At 37.2% G+C, this 26,179-nt stretch overlaps 1 protein-coding gene across 1 annotated transcript in view; it reads left to right on the top strand.

The window, feature by feature from the left end:
* EYS (eyes shut homolog) overlaps positions 1 to 26,179 on the top strand; it is a 1,042,686-nt gene that overhangs the window by 438,180 nt on the left and 578,327 nt on the right. The window contains exon 23 of the mRNA XM_068937477.1: positions 8,189 to 8,310. Within this exon, the coding sequence (XP_068793578.1) occupies positions 8,189 to 8,310 (122 nt within the window). The remainder of the gene's footprint in view (positions 1 to 8,188; positions 8,311 to 26,179) is intronic.

The following is a 26,179-nucleotide window of genomic DNA, read 5'->3' as shown; positions in this document are numbered from 1 at the left end:
GTGTGAGTAAAAGTCTTGTTGCATGTTTGTTTGCCTAAGAATACTACCGATGAAACTGCAGAGAAATTATAGCAAACCTAACCCCAAGAAAATTTCAGTTTCACTAAGAGAACTGTCACCTATGAGCTGTAAGGGAAATAATTGATTATATTCTAAAGACGCAGGCCAGCATTCGTTTGTACTGGCAACATTAAAATAAATTGAAGAGGAGTTTGCTACTAATACTAGTCATAATTTAATTTTAAGAGCTCTAAACTTTCAACACAGTATGATATTTTTGCAGATGTGTCACATCAAAAGCAACAATGGATCCTTTTTTTTAGGAAAGCCACTATTTTATAAAATGGGAGTGTATAAAGACGCACAGTGCAAATAGGTAGTAATCCTTTTTAAGATAATTTTCCTTTTGGTCACAAAATAACGTACAGTGCAGCTAAAGTTGTGGATATGCAGCATATCTAGATACCACCTGTATTTTAAACTGGAGCTGCGTTAAATGAAAATGTAAGCCTGTCTTTACTACTGGATCGTAGATTGAAATGAGAAAAACATCACACCATTTGCACATATTTATTAAATGCATTTAATATTCACAGACGTAACAATAGTGGAATGTAAGGCAAAATTTATTAGAACTGAACAAACTTTGGCTATACTAGCTGATTTAAAATATACTCCTTCTTGCTAATTTAACTAATTAATTATTTAAAAAGTTGGAGAGACCAGCAAATTAAAAATGTCCTTTGTTTCTCCTCTAAGCCTTGCTTAAAATTTAAATAAAAGAAACTGTCATATCATTAATATCAGATAATATATAATTTATAAAAATATAGAATAAAAGAAGAATATAAGGAGATCTGAAAGGACAAATAAATATACTGTCAGCATTTTCAACATGTCAAACTGTCTAGGGAAGGACATATAAATAAGAATTAAGAGTGGATTAGCTTTCGAAGACCCAAAATGTTATCTCAAGTTCTGCAGACAGATAGTAATTAATATATTAAAGTTAGTTAACCTAATATTTCACATTTTGTAGAATTCTTATTGCACCAAGCATATGGGCTTTTGCAACTTATAAAAAGAGTAAAATACAAAAAAAAAAATTCTTTGTTATAATGTAGTAAATGAGAATATGGCAGCTAATTATTCTAAACAATAAAATTTAGCAGATTTGGATGACATTATAGAATTATAATATATGGATTTTAGCTGACCTATTCAGTTTTTGTAGCACTGTTTAGAAACAAAGCTTTTTACTGTGATATTTCTTCACTTCTGAATTCATGTTTCATACTTTGTTTTCACCTTAGTCTTGCACGTTGCTCTTTTCAAATTGTTCATCCGATGAATAATAGCAGTATTAAAAATTATATTGCTATCACTCTTCCCAAAAAAGAGTTTCTGTGCCATAGGCAGTCTGAATCTGTGTGTTACAGAGTTAAAAAGTTAGTAATAGTATTAGGGCAAGTCATATATATCATCAAGTTTGGGAAGAACGGGGCTAATTGCGGATTTTCTTAGCTCTTCAAATGTCACTTCTCTTTCGTGTGAGAAGTGGGTGTTAATGCATACTCTATTTCTGCATGCTATGAAGAACAGGGAAATAGTTCATTACCATTGAAATAGAGAGGGAATTTGTTCTGTATAGATCCTATTTCTAGCATGAATTTCTTTGGTAAAATTTAAGGGTTAAACCAACTGAAGATGAACAGGTGTTGCTATAATGAAAAATAGGAATAATCTAGCTTTGTTAGTTACTGAATATATATGGTTGTCTACATGGTTAAATCAATAATAACTTAGAAGACTTACCGAGTAACAACAAGTCAAAAAGACCCTTGCAGTAACAGAAAACGCTGCATAAGTAATCTTAAGAACTCAATATGGTTTAAAGCAATTGCAGGTATGATTTCACAAGCACATGTATTTTTATATTCACATTTATTTCACAAAGTTAAATGAATTGCTATTAGGACTGACAGAATTAAGTTGCATGAAGGTTTTCTGTAGGAAAAAGACTGCTTTCGGCAGAACAGAATTTTGCAATGAAAAGTTTTCTGTCGAGGCAAAGATACTGTTTTGCAGGAGAAAAAGAGCATTCCCAGAGGCGAACTTGGGGTTTCTTGCAGGAGTACTTCTCCCAGTATATGCTAATGAGAAGTAATCTTACAATAGCCTCACCATCATCCTGTGTGGCTTTCAGGGAAAAAAACCTGTACCACAGGAAATGATGTAGCTGAAGAACTTGGAAGACGGAGAAGAATGGGAGATTTTCACTTGAGTGCTTCTATTTTCTGCTTTGTGCCTGCCAAAAATTAAAAACCTATGGCATACCCCCTTCTCCAAAATACCTCAAGGCCTACCTGAAATCTCTAAAGATGAAATGACTTGTTTTGAAGTTTTGCTCTAGACAGGGAAAAAGTGCTTGAATGTCGATTTCTATGGTAAAGATTCTTCTTAACCTACATATGCAAAGCATAGGCTTGAAGATTGAGCACGTTCATAATTCACATCCTTGTTGTGCGTGATGAACCTTTTTCTTTGTAGTTTCTGTTTGCCAGATGTTCCGCTGCCGTTTTCCAGTAGAATAACATTGACTGAGGCTTTAGAAAATGATTAATTTTTCATTTACAGTGTTGGAGAAGGGAAAACATGCAAATGTTCTCAAATAAAGCTTTCTCACCACCCACACAGTTAATTGGATAAAGACACACCAGTGTGCATATATGGTTCTGGCTGTTTATGCCAGAGATGCAAAAAACTGCAACTTTTTGACCCTGCTTACAGCAGGTAAAATCCGTTCTTCTCATGATTACTGTTCTGTGCATACTGTACAAGAAAAGCTATGATCTCTGTAAAATATTTTTGATTTTTTCAGATATTTAGTGCATTTATCATGTTCTTTAGAGGGCAAGCAAAAACTGATTTTGAAGGACCCAAAGGTACCATTTATTTTAACCTGGCTGCTATGGATAATATGTATCTACAATAAATAAAGGGAAAGAAATCTATAGATAACAAATCCTGTTCCTCCAGTGTCTTACATGATTCACTGCATACCTTCTAATACATAGCTTCATGTCATTCTAAGATGTTGGGTCCATTCTGTACCCTGGCTGACAGGAATTTGTGGAAAAAATAGTGTGCATTTATGTTAAAACTGTACTGCATTGTAAGGCAATAAAAATCAAACTTTTATAAATATTTTTTGTAAAAATCTTGCAATTCAGCTTTTAATATTAATGTCTATGTAAGTCAGGTTTTAGTTGCATTTGGAAAAGCACATTGCCACGTAGACAGATGGGAATTCTGAAGTGGTCCAAGTGCGTATGCATCAAAACAATTTTGGATTTCTTCTATAGCAGGCAATGCAATTTTCTAACACAGTCTGCTGTTATTATGAGGACTATCAGTTTCTCAGATAAGTCCAGTTATTATTGTGGTCAATTTATATATATCCCAGATATCCCACAAACAACTAATTGTTGCTGGAGGAATACGCTAAAGAGTGATTCCACTTTAAGTATTTGCCCGTTTACATTGTGGGTACTCCTGCAGCAGCATAGTATGTCAGAATTTTTGGTAGGGGCTCGCCCAAGCTCCTCTCCTGTCTTCCAGTGCCTTATGTGTGGTAGGAAAACAGAGGAGAAACATAACTGGCTGTCACACTTTTTATCAGCCAATGAGATGAGTTTCTCTTTTCACTTTATTTTCACTGTACCCTAAGTTTTTGTCACATCATTTCAGCCTCTCTTTTAATGTTCTAAATCTCAGCACTGCTGCTTTATTCTTAAAAATTTTTACTTTTGCCCAAGGCTTGTCTTAAAGGCAATGTTTGGAAAAAAAAAAAAAAAGAAAACAGTCGCTACTTGACTGGCTACAGCTTCACCAACAAATTTTGAGAACTGTGTTACTTGTGGTGGCAAATTTGCCATTTCATGTGGCCACAGCCGCTGTCAGTACTGCCTGTCAGGGTACAGCTAGGGCTGTCTGCTTCCAAGGGGCAGTGTTGAGGGGGATCCCTAGACTGGTAGGACAGGGGCCTCACAAGCCGGGGCCTGGTCCACTGGCCCCAAGCAAGGCAGCAGGGCAGTCAGGGAGCAGTTCATAGCCCAGAACATCAGGCAAATTTGTGGTGGTGAGGCAGGTCTGAGCTCAGGCTGGTAAGTCAGTCTCCAGGTCAAGGTCAGTGCTGGTGAGAGTAGCCAGGGCCACACACAGGCAGGCATCCCTTGCTGGGCAGGTCCGTGGTGATAAAACAAGTCCATGGTCAAACTGGGAAGTCAGTCCGTGGGTTGGGATACAGATCAGTGGGGTCTGTGGTCAGGCTGGGGCACAGCTGTGGCTGAGCTGGAAAGTTGGCAGTGTCGCAATGTAGCTCAAGTACGGACTAAAGGCTCAGGGCTGAGCTAAAATGGGGCTGTGGGCCATGGGCAGGGAATGAGGGTGGAGGCCCCAGATGATGCTAATCAGGGCTGTTGAGGCCTACGAGTGCGCTTGAGGCCCTGACATTACCTAAAAGAAAGATGCGTTGTTGCCGTGTGCCTACAGACCTGTCAAGCCCAGAATCAAAAAAAGGACAGGTAGCGATGCTTGCAAGAGTATCTGCTTTATCAACTCAGGAATTCCCTCATAAGTTCATTAGAGAAGAACAGCATCACACACTTGGGGCTTGGCCAAAATCCTTTTCCAGAAGAAAGCTAGGTCTGCCTGAGGCTGTATTTTGTGTAGGCGCTGTTCTTTTAAGTCCACAAAACACTGGAGATTGATTTTTTTTTTTAGTTTGGATCTGAAAATTTCTGACCCAGTGCGGAATCAAAGGTGGCTCATTTGAAATTTCTCTTCCTTGTTACGGGCAGGAAAATCCTTAGCTCTGCACATTTGATTAAAGCAAAGGTTAAACCCTTTAGATAAACCTGCAGTGGAGGTGCACAGAAGTCTCTCATGGCTTTGACATGATCTGCTTTGTCTTACGTCATGCTGTCTTTAAGGATATCCTATACAACTGTAGGTGCCTGCCAAAACATGTTATTGGTTTGGATCTCATGAGTGCAATAGTTAGAATGTTCTTAATATCGTGCATGTACTGTTGCCTTTATAATTGGTTACATGGGAGTGGTGAGGTTTAGGGCACTGTAGATCCTGCTACACTAAAAACCCCTCATTCAAAAATACTAACAGAAAAGGTACCTACAGTGTGCACATGCATAGAGATGGCACACTTTTCTGAACATTTTTTACAGAAAGTTCTGTAGCTTTCTCTTGAAGTTTCTGGATCTTTAATTTCTTAACCAGCTTCTCGCATCCTATCCCACTGTGGACATTCCATCCCTGTTTCAAGAATCAGTAACTTCTTTTAGGAAGAAGCTGAGGAGCATGGGTGACAAAAAAGTATTCTTGTTCCCTTTTTACTCCTCTACTTCTCTTCCTGTCTGATTCTGTGCATGTCCCTTTTTCAGCAGCAGAGGAAAGAAAAAGTGAAACCTTTTCTCTTCACTCCCAGATCGTCAATTGAAAGAGATTTTTGACAGAGAGATGGAAGCCTGTATAGCCTAAAATGGTCTGCAGGAGTCTAGGACCTCTGCCCTAGAGTACACAGTTTGATACATGTTTCTTCACAAAGAGAACTCTTTTAGTAGGATCCTCTTGAGTATCATAGCTGAAAAAGGGAGTTAATGATGTATGGGGGCTGAATCAAGGCACTCAGAAAACCAAGAGAATTTGGCTCAGATAGTGAAAGATAAGAGACTAAGAGAGAAGTCCTTTGGGAGAAATGGTCAAGAGAGCTAAAGTAATTTTCCCTACTGCAAGACGAGATTCCTTCAGTGACAGATGACACATACTAGTGGGCTATCTTTTCATTTTGTTTAAAAATACTGAAGGTCTCCAAAAGCGATTATGTACTTCTGGTAATATTAATCTCTCCGTTACTGCTATCTATAGCATATCAGTTTGACTAACTGATCCGTAGCAGGTCAACAATTCAGATTATAGATACAGTATAATTTCTTCTGTGAATGGTACTACACTCTTACATACATCAGACTTTTCACCTGGGAAAGCCTGCTGCACATGACAGATCTAGAACACAATTGATAATTGTTGCATAAAGAATATGAAGTAGTTCATAGCAAAAGAAAAGCTGACACTTTTTGTTCGTCATGTCTATAACGTTTAATTTCTCTTTCTCTAGTTGTCATCTGCTATTGTCTTACTTTCTATTAGTTCACTTTTAAAAAATGAATTTTTAGAGTTAAAAAGACACACTTTGAAACCTCTCATTTTCTCTCTTCTTTCAGCTTCAAGGATATAATCCTGGATTAAATGCAAATAATCATGAAAATAGTAATGCTGTTACAGACTGTGTGCAAACTGATTCCTGCAAAAGTTGCTTTGACCAACTATAGTAGAATATACATGTAAATAATTTTTAGTAGTGGAAACAGTGCAGCTAGTTCACACCTAATGACACTCCGGAACAATCATACCAAGTATGATTTTAATCCATTAACTTTCAGTCTGTTTTGTTTTGTCATCTTTGTTTCAATAAAATACTCTAGGCTTTTAATTTGGCAAGAGGGGGTAAGAGGATCATAGAAATATATAGAAAAGGCTAGGACAATTGCCCAATATATATTTGCATGAGACTTCTGACACTTCAATTTTTAAAGTGTTTTAGGAGATTACATAACTCCTCTTTACTATTAATTTAGAAGTTATTAGTCCATATCTCTTTTGAACACAGCTGTTTGTGTTTCCTAAATAGACACTCAATAATAGAGCAGCTAAAACAATCTAATGTGATTTTTAGACTCCAAACACCTGTAGATACCACTGATTTCAACAAGACTGGTACATTACACATCAGATCATGATGCTGTGGCAGCTTATTTATGCGCTCAGATTTTAAAAACCCTTAATTTTTTTTTCTATTTGTTTTTTAAAGGTTTCTAATTTCCATGAATTGTAATGGAGTTTAAAATCTACCCTGAAGCCTAGTCCAATGTTTAGCAAGTAATGAAATAATTCACATTAGTTATGCTTACCATTAAAGCGTTGCCTAACTTTTGTTAGAAGGAAGCTATGTTAGAAGCAAGCATATTACAAAACAAGCAATTAAAACCTCTGTTGAATGGAAGCATTTGCACTGTTGCCCATTTCTAATTTATATTCAATTCAGCAGATGTTCACCTTTATCTTTTTTTAGAATATGGGCAGCAAAAAGATGCTTTATGCTTTTCACTTCTGTGAGACTATGTCAAGCACCTGATTGCACGCAGATGCTAGCTAATAATAATTTTGAGGCTGGAGATGGTACTGAAGTATGGTTATGATTGGAAACAGCAACTTTGCTATGTGACGAAAGATGTGCTATAATATCTGTCATTTAGAGGTGGATGCACACACTGCTGAAAGGTTTTATTCAATTTAATCAGTGACAGATTTTGCATTCACAGCTCCAGTTTATTAGTATATTTAGTACTGTCACCACAGAGCTAGAAAACTTATTTATACACTCTGGATTATTATCCAATATTATCCATATAGGAGACAGAAGTTTTTATGCTATGAGTCATGGAGTACTGCACAATTAAGGTACTGATGTACAATTTCGTATTAGAGGTATTAAACAAGTTTGATAGCTGTATATTCCTGAGAATTTCCGTAATAGATTTTATATTGAGTTCTATTAGGACTGCATACTGATGAATACAACCCAGGTGACTGTTAAAAACTTGTGTTCTAGGCCTATGAGTGTAAGATCTAAGGAAGATAAGTTTATAGGAGAGAATATCTGTTATTATCTAAACTTGGAGGAGGGAGGAGGAAAAGACAAGGCTTTTGGGCACACAAGCTGATCATACAAAAAGGTAGATCTTAAGGAGTGTAGCATACTCATATCCTCTTTTTTCATCATGCTGGTTCTGTGATTCTGTGATCATATTAGTGGGTCAGACTGTATATATGTTTACAAAGCTTTCAGGTTTTGAAACAGTGATCCACCTGTTTAAAGACAAGAAAAACACAGAACAGCTGAAACAATGCAGTTTGATTTTTAGGCTCCAAACATATGTAGGTGCTACTAATTTCTTGGTATTTTATGAGATACATATATAGTGCTAACTTTAAATATATTAAAAATACAATAAGTAACAGATTATTTATTTTCCTTAATACACTACAGAGATACCAATGTGCTTGCTTGCCTGGATGGGAAGGAACATTTTGTGAATATGAATCAAATGAATGTAAATCAGAGCCTTGTAAAAATAATGGCACCTGCACAGATCTTTTCAACAGCTATGGGTAAGCATTTCATGTTCTCACTATATGATTACGTTCCAGGAATGACAGACTTAGGGATCCAGTTATTCTCTTATTCCTCAGCTTAGTGAATGCTATGCTGCTGCACAAAGATGAGGAAACAACTTCTATCATGGATACAGTGCTTCACTGTACATCTATTTGAAGACAGCAACCGAAATGAATTGTAGATGGAAAATTAAACAAACACATCAATTCAAAACACTTAGCAAGTAATCTAATTTAGAACTGTATTTTATCAGAGAAAATACAGGATTTCTTTCTGTCATATATGTCCTGTAAGCACAGGTGATGGTTTAGGAGTAAAGGCAATGGGTGTGTTTATAGTCTTAGATTAAGAGATTGTATCATTGCTGCCACCTTGTGGCTTAAAATAAAGACAAAATAGCAATTTAACTAAAATTTACAACCACACTGGGAGGAAGCCTGAGGATTTGGCACTATTTACAGCCATGCTGTGAGAGAGCCTGAGGATTTGACACTAACGATATTACTTCTAACTCAAACACCAATCTTTCTTCCATTCATGCATGTATGATTTAAAAGTGATTTTGTTTAGCATTATGAGGATAAGGACTACATAAACAATCTTGCAATCAGTTTTTGTTGTTTGTAATTATAGCCAGGGTTCACCTATATTATGATGTCAATACTAGATTGGTCATTCTATAGCTGAATGTAAACTCTAATAGACACAGATATAGATGCTCAAAGCACAGAGTGTAAGCAAATGACTGTACACAGTCTAGTGGTTGCACAATAACAACATTCTTAGTAGTACATTCATTAAACGGAAAGAAAACCTACCACAGCTGAAAATAGATAAGCAGTTCCCCAGGTAGAGAAAGACAATTTTCTTTTTATTTTTCTTACTTTTATGCTTGTTTGAAGCAGTTTATGATTAGCCCTGATATAATTACATCTCTTTTGATTAAGATGATTCTGAGGAGAAAAAAAAAACTATTTTGGGCTAAACACAATTTTTTGTATTGTGACATGAACTAAAACCCTTTAAATCCTTTTATTTTAAAAATAATAAAATCAATTTTAAAAGAGTGCATTTTGAACTTAATGAATGTTTATTATCACTTTTTCATACCAATTTGTTTTCAGACTCTAACTAAAATACTTTTCCATCATTCTAGAACTGTATTTTTACATAGTATTAGAGGTACTGTTTTAGTAAATGATATTGGATTTCAGTCCAGTAACAGAAAAAGAAAACTCTAATGAAATCGAGGAAATCTTTTTAAATATTTGTGATTGCTTTTTTTCCACTTTCTTATATGTACTGGCACATGAAAAAACTGTTTGAAGAAGACTTTTTATTTTTGTAGTTTGCATTTTTGTGTCTATCTTTGTAGACTAGTGACGAAAAGTATTCTATAACTGCATAATCTATGTATCTCATTAGCTGATAATTACAGGAACTTGCATTCTTACATAATATACTGGATTATGTAGACAAATGTGCAGTTTCACTATTTTCAAGAAAAATTCTAGATTTTTGAATATTCTGCAGTGATGTATAGGGCTGTCAAATCACATCTCACCTGTTCTTTCCAGATAGCTTCTGGAAGCATTGCGTATATCGCAGAAAGTAATACGGCTTCTTCAGGTTTTCCTCATAGATAACTGGGCCATCTCCATGAGAAAAAAGTGAAGGACTCCCTATTGTACAAATTAAAAAATAAAAATAAAAAGTATATTTTCTGGATTAGTCAAATACTGAACAGCTGAACAGTTACAGAAAACGTTTACAAGAGAATTGGTTTGAACTGTGAGCACCACACACATTTCTCCTCAGAAGTGTTTGTCCTATTTGACATAGCAGAACCAGAAAATTAGACCTACCATTGAATCACAGTATACAAGGGTCACGATGAGCTAGTTCCGAGATATCAGTAGCTGAATCTGGGAGCCGGAGATTTAGCAGCCACAATGAAAATGAGCTTGGACCAATGTTTTTGTTGTATAATCTAATGCAATTTCATTTCAATCATTAGAGTTGCCCTATTTTACACTCACAGATGTTAAAAGACCTTCTGCTTATTTTTACAATTACTCTTATTTAACATCCGAAAGTTTTTCCCCTGTTAGCTTTTTAGCACTTTTTTCTTAAAAACAACAGCAACAAAACAAAGTAAATGTTCCATCTGAAGGCAGCTAAGCAGTGCCCATACACAATATCTGACCGTGAGGCCATTTAGTGGTATATCCAAAGTTAAACTTGCTTGTCCTCTAAAAAAGGATAATTTTATCCTAAATGCCTAATACAAAAGATCCTTAGCTCATGCTAACTCTTGAATTGTGCCTAGGAATTGTTTGGGATGAGCACTAGGAACTGCTCTGAGAATGTAGCATTGATAGACAATGCAGTTACTTAGCCTGTGTCCATGTTCTGGCAGTGTTTATTTTCCTGGTGGAAGTGTAGCTGCTGGCAATGACTGTGCAGATTTTTCTGAATTTGACTAAATCTGGCCACACCACTGTTGGTACTCATCATCCCTTATTGCTAGGAAATGCTTGGTCAGTCTTCTCTGAAAATTAATAGGATAGATGGATAACATTGCTTTCTCTGATGCCTTTGGTAATACTCCCTGGTGTACTTCATCTAAGCGTTTTCAAATCCACCTGAAAAGACCAGCCCCTGAAAAACTAAAGAATTGATTGTGCAACAGCACATAAAATATATCTTTGTGTAGAAAAAAGAAAGAATACAATACAAAAGAAAATACTCTTGTGCCAAGTTTCAAATCTCTGATAGCGAGAAGAATAATTCAAACTATTATTGTTAGTTTAAAATTTCCCTAATAAGTTAATCATGTACTGGGCACTATTCATTTTTTGAACCTTGCTGCCAAAACTAAAGGATCAACAAGTAGCCCAGGACTGAAACCCTTTCTTTGTGGATTTCATCATAATAAAATAAGTAATGTCCTAACAATGAGAAAAAATATATTATTAGTTGCACAATTTTTATTAAAAAGAACAGAATAGGAAAGCTTCCTGAACTAATAGTTAGGCTTGGATTATTAAGCACAATTCATCTGTTAGATAGTTCCTCCTTCATTCCAGCTTATTCTTGTTCAGTTGACAAACTAAGAAATTTCTCTTTCTCCCTGCACCCTTTTCAGTTTGGCACATGGCACAGCAAAGAAACGAATTTGGAAACATTTCATGCATTTGTTTTCAGTGCACTGTGTTCCTCACTCTAATTCTCACTACAACATAAACTCTCAAATTATGTCACTCAACATTTATACACAGATGCCTCTGTTATCAGTGGAATTCCCTGCTTGTACTGTATCCTTTTGTACCATCTTTACTGATATTTCTGAGGTTCTGCCCTAATGACATCAAGCCTTAATTAAAGCCTTTGCTCTCCTTTGCTGTTACCACCTTCCTTGCAGAGGAACTTTTAAGTGAAAATCTCTTCCAAGTCTTTTTGCAAAATAATAGACAACAGTATTTTCCAGGTGAGCTGGTGTTTCTAATGAGGTTCAATAGTTTGAGATTTGGCTTTAATCCATATGACATGAAAACCTGGAAAGTAACGCAAGTGTCTTTCCATGATGCTCACTTCTTTCTGCATATCCAGAGAACGCCCACAAATTCATGCCATTAGCTATTTTGGCAGTATTGGTTGTTGAGATTTTTATTAAGAATGAATATGCTAAGTGTGTTTTTCTTTGTAATACACCAATGGACTTTTGTTCCCTACACTAAAAAGGAAATTAAACTTACCTAAATATATTTCCCTATGCCATCTTTTGATCTCACATCCTTTGTAACAGTTTTGATGTTTGCTTCAGTAGACTGAAGAAAAGTTATCCTTCATCAACATTTGAATCCATCCACCAGGTAGCATTCTATAATCTTCTCATAAACCGAAGTCCATTTTTAATATTATGGTTATAATTTATATTTTTTTCCTTTTTGTCACTTTTTTACTTTTTCCTTTTTAAAACACTAACAAGAAGTACAGAAAAGCCATCCTCACAGTATATTGATTCACTGATAGGAACACATAGTGGCTGTACTGGTAAACTGAACAGTGCCAGTCTGAACTGCCAGAGCTCTACCCACAATCTCTATTCCCTATCACTTGTACTGAAGTATATATTCCTTTCATTGTAACTGCATTGAAGATATGTGTGTTGCAAATGAATATATACATCTATATATATCAGTTAGGGACCTGAAGACCTCTGTGATGGGAACGTTTAAAAAAACTGAAAAATTATGCCAGTTCCAGACTTTAAAACAGCTCTTCACTGGACTGATGATATTCGTTAACAATATACGTTATCAAAGATTAGTTCTTAATCGCTATTAATCTTTTTCATTCCATATACAAAATCGTTAGTACTTTACAAACGTACTAAATGACTGTGCAGTACCATGGAACTGATGCTGTTTAGTTACAACTGCTGGCTATGATTGTTGATGATTGATGGTCACTGAGGTCAAGATAGCCGGTCCCTAGAGCTCTTTGATGAGGGAAACAGAAACCAAAGTGGGCTTTCTTCTTTCTTTCCCATCTTTCCTCACTCGTCGTTGATATTTTATGCTCCTCTGCTCCCTCCCTAAAAGAAAAGGCTGATCTTACATGCAGTTGATATCTTATTTTTGGAATCTGGACTCGTCTTGTTTATTTTGTAGAATTATTTTGGTTCCACCAGATATTTTTCCTGCCTGCTCATTCCTATCCTGCAGATTTTACTAATTGCTCGTGTTTTGCTGCACCCTGTTTGTGCAACTATACCACAAGTCTCCTTTTATATGTTTCCTGTTATGGTTATTATTTATATATTTAAGGCTAGCTGTGTTACAAAATGCTGTCAGTGGTGTTAAAATATTACGGAATGCTTATACACTCCTTTCACTTAATACTCTTTTAGTGCGTATATCTGAGTTCAAGGCAAGCGTTAGTTACTGTTTGTTTAGACTGCTTCTAAGCACCCTTCTTAGGTGTAGTGGTCATCTTCAGCTGCATATGATACAGATGACTGGTGGAGATCACATACGTGTGTACTCAATAAAAAATTACAGGTTGGTTTGTAATGTTATTTGCATACCTCTAATTCTAGGACCTAGCTTTTCAGAGGTGAGTCTGGCGCTAAAATACCTCATTCCCGTTAACTTCGACTGAGACAGAAGATGATAAATGCCAACGTTAGGTTTAAATATGGGGCATAAGTTCTTAAAGCACTTGAAAGATACTACCTGACATGTGAAAAAAAGTTGCCTGTGTTTAAATCCTCTAAGGTTTAAACCCTTTTGTTGCTTATCCTGTTCTATAAGAGGCCTTGTTTTCCTGCTGCCCTTTAAAATCCAGCTGAAATACTGAGTTACGTTTTGTAATGCATTTATTTCCAATACACTGTGTCTTTCTAATTCTTACTACATTTCACAACATTACATTTCATTTCACAACTTTTTATTCACCATACGTGAATTATTTCTAGACTCATTTAGATCACCCTATGCTATCCTTCCTTAGCGATGCTTCTTCAGTTAGTATGCATGCTACAATCATCGTATTCCTCTTTACTTAGATAATAGTTTATGGCTGCTGACAATTTGGATAACCATACTGTCAACCAGAGTTGGACTTATTCTGTCTGCTTTCTGTTACTTGCTCGATTCATTCCCAAATATAACATCTCACCCTATAACTGCCTCCTTTGCCTCTTGGGATTTGAAATCAAGTCTTTTCAAACTCAAAAACTATTTTTGCATTAGTGTAACTGTCCTCTACCTGTGCTAAGTTCTTAAAGAATGAGTAGTCTCATGCCATTAGGATATGCCTCACCTTATGCATAGCGTAAGCTTTTATCATAGTACTATTAGAGGAAAGCAGCAAACTTTTTTTTTTCTCCTCTTTTGGAGAGAATTTATTTGGAAAAACAGAATTAAAAGCAGCCTTTACATATTCTCAGAACTGTGCACAAATTTTTCTGAGCTAAGATGTATAATCAGGTGATTCCTAAATTAGGGATGGGTAAATATCTCAAAGATCCATACACAAAGCATGCATATTTATGCATTATATTTCTAAGATACGCTTATTTCTAAACAAATGGACCTTAAACTACCAAGGAATTAAAAAGTAAATTGTGATATAGTTGAAATTTGAATGCTGAGTTCAGTCTGTGTTTTGTTTTTACTGGCGCTCCTTTAACCTGTTGCTTTTTCCCTTCTTACTTTCTTTTCCCCAGAAGCAGTCAACAGCTTTTCCCACAGATGGGGATCAGCTTGGCATTTAATGGTCCCAGATGCCAAACGCTGAAACACTTTTTTGCAAGCAGCATCTGGCTTCTTAGCTGGCATTTCTTCGAGGTTCTTTGGCCAGCTCTTCCTGTGTTGCTGCAGAGATGTTTCCCAAACCATTTGGCCACTGTGTGTCTGACTAGTCTTGACATCAATCTTGCAATTTTATTTTCATCTTGGTACCAAGTTATGTGTGAGACTCTTACTTGAACCATCTTCAGAAGATTTATACGGCCAGTCAAGAGATGTACTAATGAATTACCTAAAGCAAATTTATGAAAGGGAAGCAAGTGTGTCCTCCAAAGTAGCAAATGTGTTATGGTTTTAATCACTGATAACGCTGCTAACAGTTCGAAATGTGTAGTGTGATGCTTGTCCCACTACACTACACTGTGTTAAACCAGCTTTAGGGTTTTCACGGCCTTAGGCAAACAACAAAATATTGCTGTGCCTACTCAGTAGCATGTAGTAAACAGTCACTGACATTTTGCTACCCCTGGGGTACATTTTCGCCATTATTCAACAGTTTCCTGAAAGCATAGCAGCACTTCTATTCCAAACCCCAGTGTAACATGAAGTATAAAACAACAAACAATAAATACCTATGTCATGGAGAGGTTTGGTTTAGGGGAAAGGTTAGGAAAACGGGTTTTACTGAACAATGGATATAAGGTGCCAATCACCCTGTCCTTTTTGTGACCTCAGTTAGCCTGCAGAAATCCCCCACTGCCACAATTTAAAATCATTGGTGGAGGGCTAATATGCACCTAGAAGCCTGTACCTGTCAATCAAGCAGAATATTCCAGAAGGAAGGTGAGTCTATGCAGTAGTATGTGAGCAGATCAGCATTATAATTGGGGATCGAAACCAGACCACTAAGAGCGGGGGTCTAGAGAAATTTAACCAATCCCTTGCCCACGGTCCCAAAGTGGGCTAGGGATGAAAGGGGCACACGCGAGCCCAGCAGCGGCTTTTGCGGTGGTGGCAGAGAGGAGAAGAAGAGAGCTGAATTCACTGAAGAAGCGGTGGCCGCAGCAAAGAAGAAGCCACCAAGAGCTGAATTCACTAAAGCGGCTAGGGAAGAAGAAGCCTTGGCGGCCTTCTTCAAGGCTCGAAGACACCAGGCGGCCTTCTTCAAGGCTCTCCTCCACTGCTCACCGAGGGAAGATCTCTGCCCCAGCAGGCTGCACAGCAGCCAGTGCTACCGTACCCCCTGATCTGGGATGCTGGGTCAGGCAGCTAGGGATCCCCCCAAACCGCTACTAACACTGGCGATCACGTGAATACTCCCCTCTGGGGAGCAGTAACCGAAGAGGCACACTGGCTCGGCTGTGGCCTGCTTACTTTTAGAGCACGCACGGTGGCAGCACACTGCACCCGGTGTGGCCTGCTTAGTAATCCTCGGGCCTGAAGCGGCACCCCCTACCCTCAGACGTGGCCTGCTTGTCCCTTCGTCCTCCCTACCCCACCGCCATGCCTCCCGGTGTAACCACCGGTTACCTTTACCCTTACTGGTTTGAGCTCATGTATATATTTGAAAATACTATAATTGTGCCTGTTCTGTGTTGTGTAGGGAGTTCAATGTATGATTACTGATTAATTAATGGTGTATTGCTACTATTGTTGTTGCTATTACTAGTTTTTAATTGTTATTACCTGTGATACATATTAAACTTCGTTTCTGGCCGTTAATTGTGAACCCATTCATAAGTGACAGGGACACCTATATCGCCACCTGAACCTTTCTTGTAGCGTGGAGCACTGTGGGGACCAGAACATGAGGATGCTCTGTGGTTGGCTCAGCCTCCCCTCCCAGGCCTGCCGTGACAACGTGGAAAAGACCCCCCACATATACACACCAAGGAACTCATCTGCTTTTTTGAAGTGGCTGTAAGATGGTAGAGTTCAAGATCCTGAGAGGAGGAAAAAAGGCAAAGAGCAGGATCACAACCCCGGGCTTCAGGAGAACAGCCTTTGGCCTGTTCAGGGAGCTTCTTGGAAGAATCCCATGGGGTACAATCCTGGGGAGAAGAGGGGTCCTGGAGAGCTGGTTGATTTTCAAGGATTGCCTCCTTCAAGCTCAAGAATGATCCATCCTGATGATCAGGAAGTCAAGTAGAGGTGGCAGGAGGCATGCATGGATGAACAAGATCTCCTGACAGAAATGAGACATAAAAAGGAAGCATACAAGGCATGGAGGTGGGGACGGGTGACCTAGGAGGCAGATAGAGATACTATATGAGCATGCAGGGTTGGGGTTAGGAGAGTTAGGAGACCCAAAGCCCACCTGGAATTGAATCTGGTGAGGGATGTGAAGGGCAACAAGAAAGGCTTCTGCAGATATATAAGCACTAAAGGGAAAATGTGGGCCTGTTGCTGAATGGGGCAGGGGGCCTGGTTACAAAGGACGTGGAAAAGGCCGAGGTACTGAATTCCTCCTTTGCCTCAATCTTTACTGGTAAGACTTGCCTTCAGGACTCCCAGGCCTGTGAGGCAAGTGGCAAAATCTGGAGCAAGGAAGACATACCCTCAGTGGAGCAGGATCAGGTTAGGGAGAACATTCAAACAAGCTGAACATGCGCAGGTCCATGGGCCCTGAATAGGATGCACCCATGAGTGCTGAGGGAGCTGGTCCATATTGTTGCGACGCGACTCTTGGTAATCTTTGAAAAGTCATGAAGCCTGGGAGAGGTTCGTGAATACTGGAAGAAATCCAGAAACAGTGAAATGTCAGAAAACAGAATGGAATGGAAAAATCCAGAAAATGAAAAAGCAGAAGTGGAAAATGTCACTCCTATCTTTGAGATGGGCAAGAAGGAAGATCTGGGGAAGTATAGGGCTTTCAACCTCACCTCAATCCCTGGGAAGGTGATGGAGCAAATAATCCTGGAAATCGTTCCCAGGCAAATGAAGGCCCAGAAGGTAATTGGGAGTAGTCAGCATGGATTTATGAAGTGGAAATCATGCCTGATCAACCTGATAGCCTTCTACAATGAGATTACTGGCTTAGTAGATGAGGGGAGAGCAGTGGATGTTGTTTTTCTTGACTTTAGCTAGGGTTTCAACACGGTCTCCCACAACATCTTTATAGACAAAACTGGCCAGATTGAAAGGGTTGTGATCAATGCCACAAAATCCACATGGAGGCCAAACAGTGGTGGTGCACCCCAGGGATTGATAAAGGCGGCCGACAGCATCCTGGGCTGTGTTAGGAAGAACGCTGCCTGCAGGTTGAGGGTGGTGATCCTCCCCTCTACTCAGCACTGGTGAGGCCACATCTGAGTGTTGTGTCTGGTTCTGGGCTCCCAAGTACAGGAGAGACATGAACGTGCTGGAGTGAGTCCAGCGAAGGCCACAAAGATGATTAAGGGTTTGGAGCATCTGGCAAACTAGGAAAGGCTGAGAGGGCTGGGCTTGTTCAGCCTGGAGGAGAGAAGGCTTGGGGGATCTCATTGATATGTAGAAATAATTGATGTGAGGAGGAGAGGAGGTGGAGTAAAGATAACAGTGCTGAACTCTGGTGCCCACTGAAAGGACAGGAGGCAGTAGGCAAAAAAAAAAAAGAGGAAATTTTACTTAAACATAAAAAAATTTCTGCTGTAAGGGTGATAACTATAATAGGTTGCCCAGAGACGTTATGGGAAGGCAGAAAAAACATGAGACGGATTCATTTCTTTTCCTTCTACAGATGAGATCAGACTGGCAATGTCAGTGTCTATAAGCACAGTTTGTAACAGGTTGGTGTAATTTATAACAGACTGGTATAACAAGTACTGATTCCTACTCATTCTTACCCTTGTCTTACTGTGTCTCCTACGCTGAGGAGGTATGGAGAAAGAGCAGGCTGAAATTCCTTTCCCATTTGAGGAAGGGCCACAGGGCAAACTCTTAGAGTAAACTGAGGTGCCTTTTGTCTTTCTTTCCTCAACCCTAAGTATCTGATTCCTTGATTTCAAGATCATGCTGAACTACATAAGAGAAAATGCACAGCAAAGTGGACATGTGCAACTGGAAGGACATTAAGGGTCAGAATCAAATATCTGTCATTTTCGAGGAGCAATTTTTAAACTCCAGAAGCATACACTGACCAGTTTGAAGTACGTAAGAACAGGTAAATTCAGTAGTCCGGTGTTTGTAGAAGACATGGGAATTCTTTGCATCTAAGGACGAAGAACAGTAAAAAAGGAGCCAAATAGTTTTCTAGAGGTGAAAGAACTGACTTTGCAATTGTGGCCAAAAGCTAGATTAGAAAATATTGTGGAGAGGTCTTTTTTTTTTTTTTTTTTTTTAAGAAAAAAAGAACTATTCAGCAATTTAATTTAGAATGTGCTCAAAGGCACTGAGGTGAAGGAGGCAGAGGTTTAGAGATACAGTCTGGACCATCTCAGGATATTCCTGTTTCTCAGGTTTGAAGATAGGATGGATATGCTTTAAAGGCATATATTTGAGTGAAAGTACCAGATGAAAGAGTGGATAAAGCTAAAGAGGAAATTTAAAAGAGAGAGAAAATTGGGTGCCAGTGATGAGATATGGACTAATAAATAAAGATGGTTAACCAAAAAATGCCCCATTGCCTTTGATAAGTTTAATTTTTTTCCTCCCACTAGCCTGTTTATGGTATAATCCTTAAAGTGAGTGCACTGCTTTTAATAATCAGTATTTTTCTGCCTGCCAGACCTTCAATGGAAGTCATCCCTCTCATCATGTTATATAGCAATGGTAGCAAAATAAAAATTCAATGACTGTTGTTTTTTGTTTTTTTTTTTCTTTTCTGTGGCTACAGTTCTGGGCAATACCAGAACTGCTGCCACCCCTAACTATTCTTTGGGGGGGAAAGTGAAAATTAAGACTAGAATGGATAGAAATAAGATCTGTGATGAACAGAAGAATGGCCAAAAAAATACTTGAGATAGCCTTCACTACCTCATTATTTCTAATCCAAATCCATTATAACGCATGTCTGTTGCAGATGATTCATAATAGACTCAATTTTGCTTGTTCTTTTGCCCTTCTTTTTGCAGTTCCCTGAAAGCACATGGACTTTTTTTTCAGGAAACCTTAGTAAAATAGGAAGTTTAAAGAAACAAACAAAAAACGGTGCTGACACTTTAAAAACGGCTCATTAGAAATGAATAGGAAAACCATCTGTCAGTGTTAGCTACAGAGTAGATGTTTCATGCGTTGCCAATGTCTAATACATGCACAAAGGAGCAAAATTTAGAAAGGATTATGGGCATTGCTGCTGGTGTTATATCCTATTGAACCGTGGAGAATGGGTAATAAGCAGTTCCACATAAAAAGACTGGATGTAGATCACCGTTCTCTTTACTATAAAATCTATATTTTCCCCCTTTGATAAAAGGTTATTAATAAAATCTGTATGTTGCACTTGTTAAAAGAGATCAGACTTCATCAGTTTCATAGGGATTGTTCATTTTACCTGACTACTTAAAGCAACTCTAAGAAAGTTAGTCAAAATTGTCATAAATGAATTTTGTAAGTTTTAATACTGAGGTGATATAATGTTACCTTTGTTTATTTTATAGTGAAATAAGTTTCCAGCCAACATAAATGCAAGGTTTTATCTTATATTATGAGATATTTTATTTTAAAGAAGATACGGATTTTTTAGAGTAGAAATCTCAATTTTATACAGTTTAACAATGCACAAGACTATTTTGCAGAAAGCATTTTCTCTGTTTTGAGAGGTAAAAGGCAAAAAATGAAATCCTGGTGACTAGATTTTACTTACGGCAACTAATTCACTCATGAAATATTATCTGGCCCATACAGTATTGATTTCCATCAGTGGTGATTAGATGAGTAGATTATATTCTCATCTTGAGGTCACTAGGGTGATGAAGATAATACATATGAAAAATAATTCCACAAGACTATTAACAGAGTAGAATATAATCTAGCATAGGTAAGGCTGGCAGCATCTGGCCAATAGCTGGTAGGAGTAAAAAGAAAAACGATTTTTTTTCATTTAAGAAGTGATTACAAATGTAATAGTTGTCTTTAAAAGCTTCTTTTTAAGATTGTGCTACCAATTACACAATTAGTTTTGGAGGTGAGTATAATTTTGTTTCAAAAATACATACTTGGAAAAGTATGAAGTAGTTAAGGCAATCGCCTCTTTGAAGTGGATGAATATTATATATTTTATATATATGTGTGTGATGGAACAATACAAAATGTATATACATATGTATACACTGTATGCAATGATTCTAGTATAAGAAAACTGTACATGATACATAATTAGAAAGTGAACATTGTCTTCCCCACCACTAGTTTCTACAGGTAATATAGTTTTGGTTTACAGTCTTCTTGATTTTGTCTGGTTTTTGGCCGTTCTGTTCTGTTAGAGCAAAAAAAAAATATTATAGGAAAGTTTATTTAGACTACAGTTACTGATAATACAGTAATTCTGTCTAAAACAATGCTAGCTCTTCAGCAATATCAAGCAGACTAAGGTAGGATCTGTAATTATCACATTTGCTTCCACCAAATGCCACTTCAGATGTGCAAAAAAAATCTATCACAGTGAAAATAGGAAAGCTTTATCTGTGAAGGTCACAAGGAGAGAAAGGGGAGCACAAATATAAAAGTCACTCTCTCCATGAGCATCCGTAAGTATTGTTATGTATGTCTCTTAGGCTTGTTCATTCCATATCTGGAAGGGGCAGTCATAAAATTTTCATAGGTTTGCTCTATTGAAATAACTCAGTCAGACAGCCTGAGTAGAAGGTTGGATTGTTGATATTAGAGTAGATATCAAAGATAGATAAAGACATAACTGACTCTTGGAGACCAATTCAAAATCATTTTTGTAGTTTGCTTTTATAGTTTTATATCAGGACAATAATCTTTTAAGGAAAAAGCTATTTTTGAAATGCTACTTGCCAGGAAGTGGCAAGAATTCTAGTTTGTAACAGAGTCTGTAGTAGGGGAATCTCTGCCTCATCTTGTGTCTGTAGTGTTTGAGCAGAATATATGTATCTTATTAAACACTGTGAAATACTGTCTGAGTGGAAGTTAAAAATCCTTACTTTTACTCTTTTCCTCTCATTTTCATGCTTGGAAGTTGTGGCACCCGACTATAAAATGCAACTTTTTAACTTTTTTTTTTTTTTCAACTTAAAAAATTCTTCTCAGGTAAACTTAAGCAAGGCCTATGTTAGGTTATCTTTAGTGAATTTAGTTGTGGCAAGATGAAATGTTATTGCCCTAGCTATTTGCTGGAAGCTACAGTCCCCGTAAAGGATTAGATTAAAAGTAAGAGGTCAATTTGGCATATTAGCTTAAATCATTAATGGAGGTCAGACTTACTAGAATTGGATCATTTTACAGAAGAGTTTACTTTTTTCTTTTCTTTCCATTATTTTGATTACAAATTTGAGAATGAAGATACTCTTACTCCTTAATGCTTTTCCAGAGTATTTTCTAGAGTGCTCCTAAATATTGATGACAAACTCTGTAGCCTTTTCAAATGATTTATTTCATATAGGCTCCTTTAAAAATCTTAATTTATGTTAAAATTAACATTGTGAGAGCTGTTCATATACTAAATAATTCACCAGATACACTTTGATGTATAATTAACTACTGATGAGTGTTGAAAATGCTTGAATATATCTCTGAAAAATGTATAAACTTTGGTATTATTTTGTTAAGCGATTTCCTGATGACCTTATGTATTCCAGTGTATTAAATACCAGTATATTAAATACCATAGCTGTCCTTGGTTATCAGTTATTTATAGACAGTTAATTGATGTAAAGTATTCAGTATGTTCTATATTTGGAATACAAAAATTAAGAAAAGTAAGATTATTTAACATAGATCATTAATCCATTTTGTTCAAAGACAAGTTTCTTTGTACCAACACAGTTCCATTCCTGAATTTGATACTACCTTGATGTCAGACTGAGCAAAGGCATATAGTTTGTACTGTCATGTATCTCCTTGGAACTTGGGTAGACCTAAACTGAAGATCAAGTGGCAGTGCTAAAAGTAGTTGAAAAAGTAGCCACAGAACATTGAAAAAAAGCCAGTAAAGATATCTTACTCAAATAGCAAGTGTGTGCAGAGTTAAGAACAGTCAGAAACACATGGGAGACAAAACATTTCTTTGTCTCATACGTTCCATTTTGTGTTCCATGACAATCATTAAAGCAGCAATGTTTTTATCACATGTATCAGTAATCCTCTAAGTTATGATGATACATTTTATCAGAGCTAGACTAATAATTCACTCTTTCTGCTGTAGGAATTGGAAGGCTACTTGTACAATGGTGAGAAGTGATCAGAAAAATGGAAGTATAGATGACACCTGAGAGGACATCTATTCTAACCATAGATGTAGGCATCTCCCAAATGACTCGGCATTATTTTCTGTGTGGTTTTTGTGTCCCTACATTTTATAGTACGTTAGGGGATTATGCAGAGGTCATTTGTGTAGGCTGTTGAACTGATCTACATTACCTTCGATTATCAATTTTTCATGTCAAGTTTTCTAATTATCTCAATAATCTGTTTTCTTCAGGGTAAGATTCAGTATGGATGGGTTTTCATACAAGTTCAGAGTTGTAACATGCAATCTGCTATTTCATATTTTTGTTCAAGGACATAAAGTTAAGCAATTGCAATTACCTTTATTTGATCCCGTTTTATTTTCTGCAATGGAAGAACAGACCAGGGAAGATCTCCTTTACTCCCCTAGAGCATAAAGTATCTTTTATTTTTAGTACTCTACCTTAAGAGTTCATTTTTCTTTTCTGTAATTAGTGCCCACTCCATAGGTGAAAAGCTTTGAGGTCAATTGACACAACTACTGTTGAATTTCTGAACTTTCTAAATTTAACTAATGCCTATCCAGCAGTGACTATTAACCTGTTTACAGGTGACAGCTTTTATTTGTTCAGTGCGGCATGCTTTTTCCTTTCAGATTTCTAGGGTCAAAGAGGACTTATTTCAAACTTCTTGTACTAAAATGCAGTCAGAGTTACTTGTAACTCTGAATATCAAAGCAATACCGCAAAAAGGCATTGAACTAATCTCCATGTCAGCATTGCCCCTACACTGAAATCTAACAATGAAGAGATTTCCAAAGGGAAGTAGTGTTGAAGACACCGCTTTCAGCAGCTGCAACAATAAATCCAGTACTGCCAGATTAACCATCAATGACTGGCATTATAGTAAGGTGTGGGCAGCATAAGTGAACAGGAACATAGGGTAACTGAAGCCTTTTGTTCAGGAATCCTTCAGAGGTGGAGATTCTTCCAGATAGCTGATTTTTTTCAGAATATAAATTCCAGCAGATTAGCAACTTGGGCACAGCATGACAACTGATTACCTCCTAGTATTGAAAAATTTGAAATAATGTATCTGTCTTCCCAACCAAAGCTTAATCAGTATCGTCCAAGATAATGGAGGTGGGTACCTGTTCATTAATGTTGTTAGCGTTAATTTACTGATGGTGCGTTTTCACAAATAAAGATTTTCTCTCTGGTGGACTAGATCTTTTGGGGAGTAGTGCCTATTAAAAAGGATGTCCAATACTTGATTTCCCCAGGTTGCTGGATGGAGTGTTGAGTTGCCTTGTTGCTGTGGTACTGATTGTTGTTTAAGTAAGTGTGTGATGAAGGACCGTAGACAGTGAATCTAGCTCTTAATGTTACTGACAACAGATAAAAAAGGATATGTGTACTTCTCCCTTTTCATCTTATCAGAAACAGAAGGAAGTCTAAAGAAGGTTTACTTAGTAGATGATGTTATACACAACTGCAGTTTCATATGCCAGCATGCGTAGACACTCTATATGGAGTCCACTTTAATTAAGGTATTGATGCTTACTACCCAGAAAATCCTTTTTTAAGCTGAACTCAGACACATCTTTGCTTCTCCTTCTATGTTGAGGGCAAACTTCCTAAGCTGCATTCCAGAGCGTTCACATGACTCTGATACCTTTCTGATGCAACTCAGGGACTTGAGGAGAGGGAAATTACTGGAATAATTCACCAATGGTGGCAAAATTGACCCTACTGCTTACTATGAGATAAGGGTTGGCATGAGGTGGTTCACTGAAGCAGAATCTAAAGGACTCTGAAGCACTGGTAAACTTTATGGTATATGTCACATCCCAGTTACATCTTAATTTCATGTCAATGGCAGACCTTGCTGCCTGCCGTAATCTGATTTCCAGAGAAAGAAAACCCAAACATACATACTGGAAGGAAACCACAGCACACTTAAATTGATCTCCAACCTGGGCAATCGAGAAACCACAACTCCTGATGTTTTTTGGTATGCAGTTGTTGTACAGTTTAGACATAGCCTGAGGAGCCCAGTGACGTGTGCCACAGCATGTCCTATGTCTCCTTTTCTTGAATTGAGAGTTCAGATTTACCAGCACATCCCCACTGTTGGTCATATGAGAAGTTTCGCCTTAGAATAGATACTGCATTTTAATTCCTTGTGAGCTATTTGGTACTCAAGAGACACATTTGGGAAATCCCTCCTTTATGGGGTGCATGGAAGACTTGGAGCACAGAATGTGCTTTTCTTTGGTAGGAGCAAATTAGCAGTAATTCAGGCCACTGTTAATTCAGTTCAGTTCTGAAACGTGTACATTTCTTCTGGTGCTGGTTCAGTTACTATTTTGTTCTTTAAAGCCAGGATTTCTCTCATTATGTTCATGTCTTTATTTTACCTTATTTATATCTTGATTTTACCTTGTGGCATACTTAATAGTTTCTGATCGTAATCTATTTGAAGAATCTTCCTTTCCATTTAGACTTTAAAATATACATAGATCACATATGCATAGATTATTTATAAAAAGTAAAATGAGGTTATTTTATCAGTTTGATTTTTAAGGTCTGTTGGAATGCTTTTCTTTTCAATAAAAGGAGATAAAGCATGGCTTCATAGTTGATAGGTGATAGAATGCAAAAGCTGTTATTCCATATCTGCTACTTATAAAGTGCATTTATCATATTCTTAAAGCAGTAATATATGCTTAAGTATATGAGCAAAACTATAAAAATTATCCTTCTGTTATCTGCACTTGAAAACTTTTCTTCCTCTCTTCACACTTTGATGTTATTATTGTTGTTAATATTGTTAATACATTTATACACAGTACATATATTCTTTAAAAAAACTCTTCTAGACAAATAATGTATTTTTAAGCATTTTCACTCTCTTTCTGTAAAAAATTTTTTTTCAAGAACAGTTCTATTTTAGGCAAACTTCCAACAAGTAGAATTTACCCACAAATTCCTGTAATTTGCTCTCCCGGAGGCTTCAGTTATTGCATGTGTAAACCTGAACTTTTCATTTCTATAGTGGATCATGAACCTTTCAGACAAAGTTACAAATTGTGGAATTCTAGATGTCTTTTTATGTATGTCTCAATACACTTTGATAGACCTGGCATTCCTTTTTACTTTTGTTCTTTTGAGTCTCTTAGGTTGCATGTGTTGTTAAGTTTCTCCTTGTTTTCCTCCAGATTCCTAGGCTTTGGGTCATCGATAATGCATACACCCTAGTTCAGTCCTGGACTTCA

Source organism: Struthio camelus, chromosome 3 (genome assembly GCF_040807025.1).
Source record: "Struthio camelus isolate bStrCam1 chromosome 3, bStrCam1.hap1, whole genome shotgun sequence".
Lineage (NCBI taxonomy): Eukaryota > Metazoa > Chordata > Aves > Struthioniformes > Struthionidae > Struthio > Struthio camelus.
Note: the sequence above shows the minus strand (reverse complement) of the source record. Positions and strands in the feature narration are given on the sequence as shown.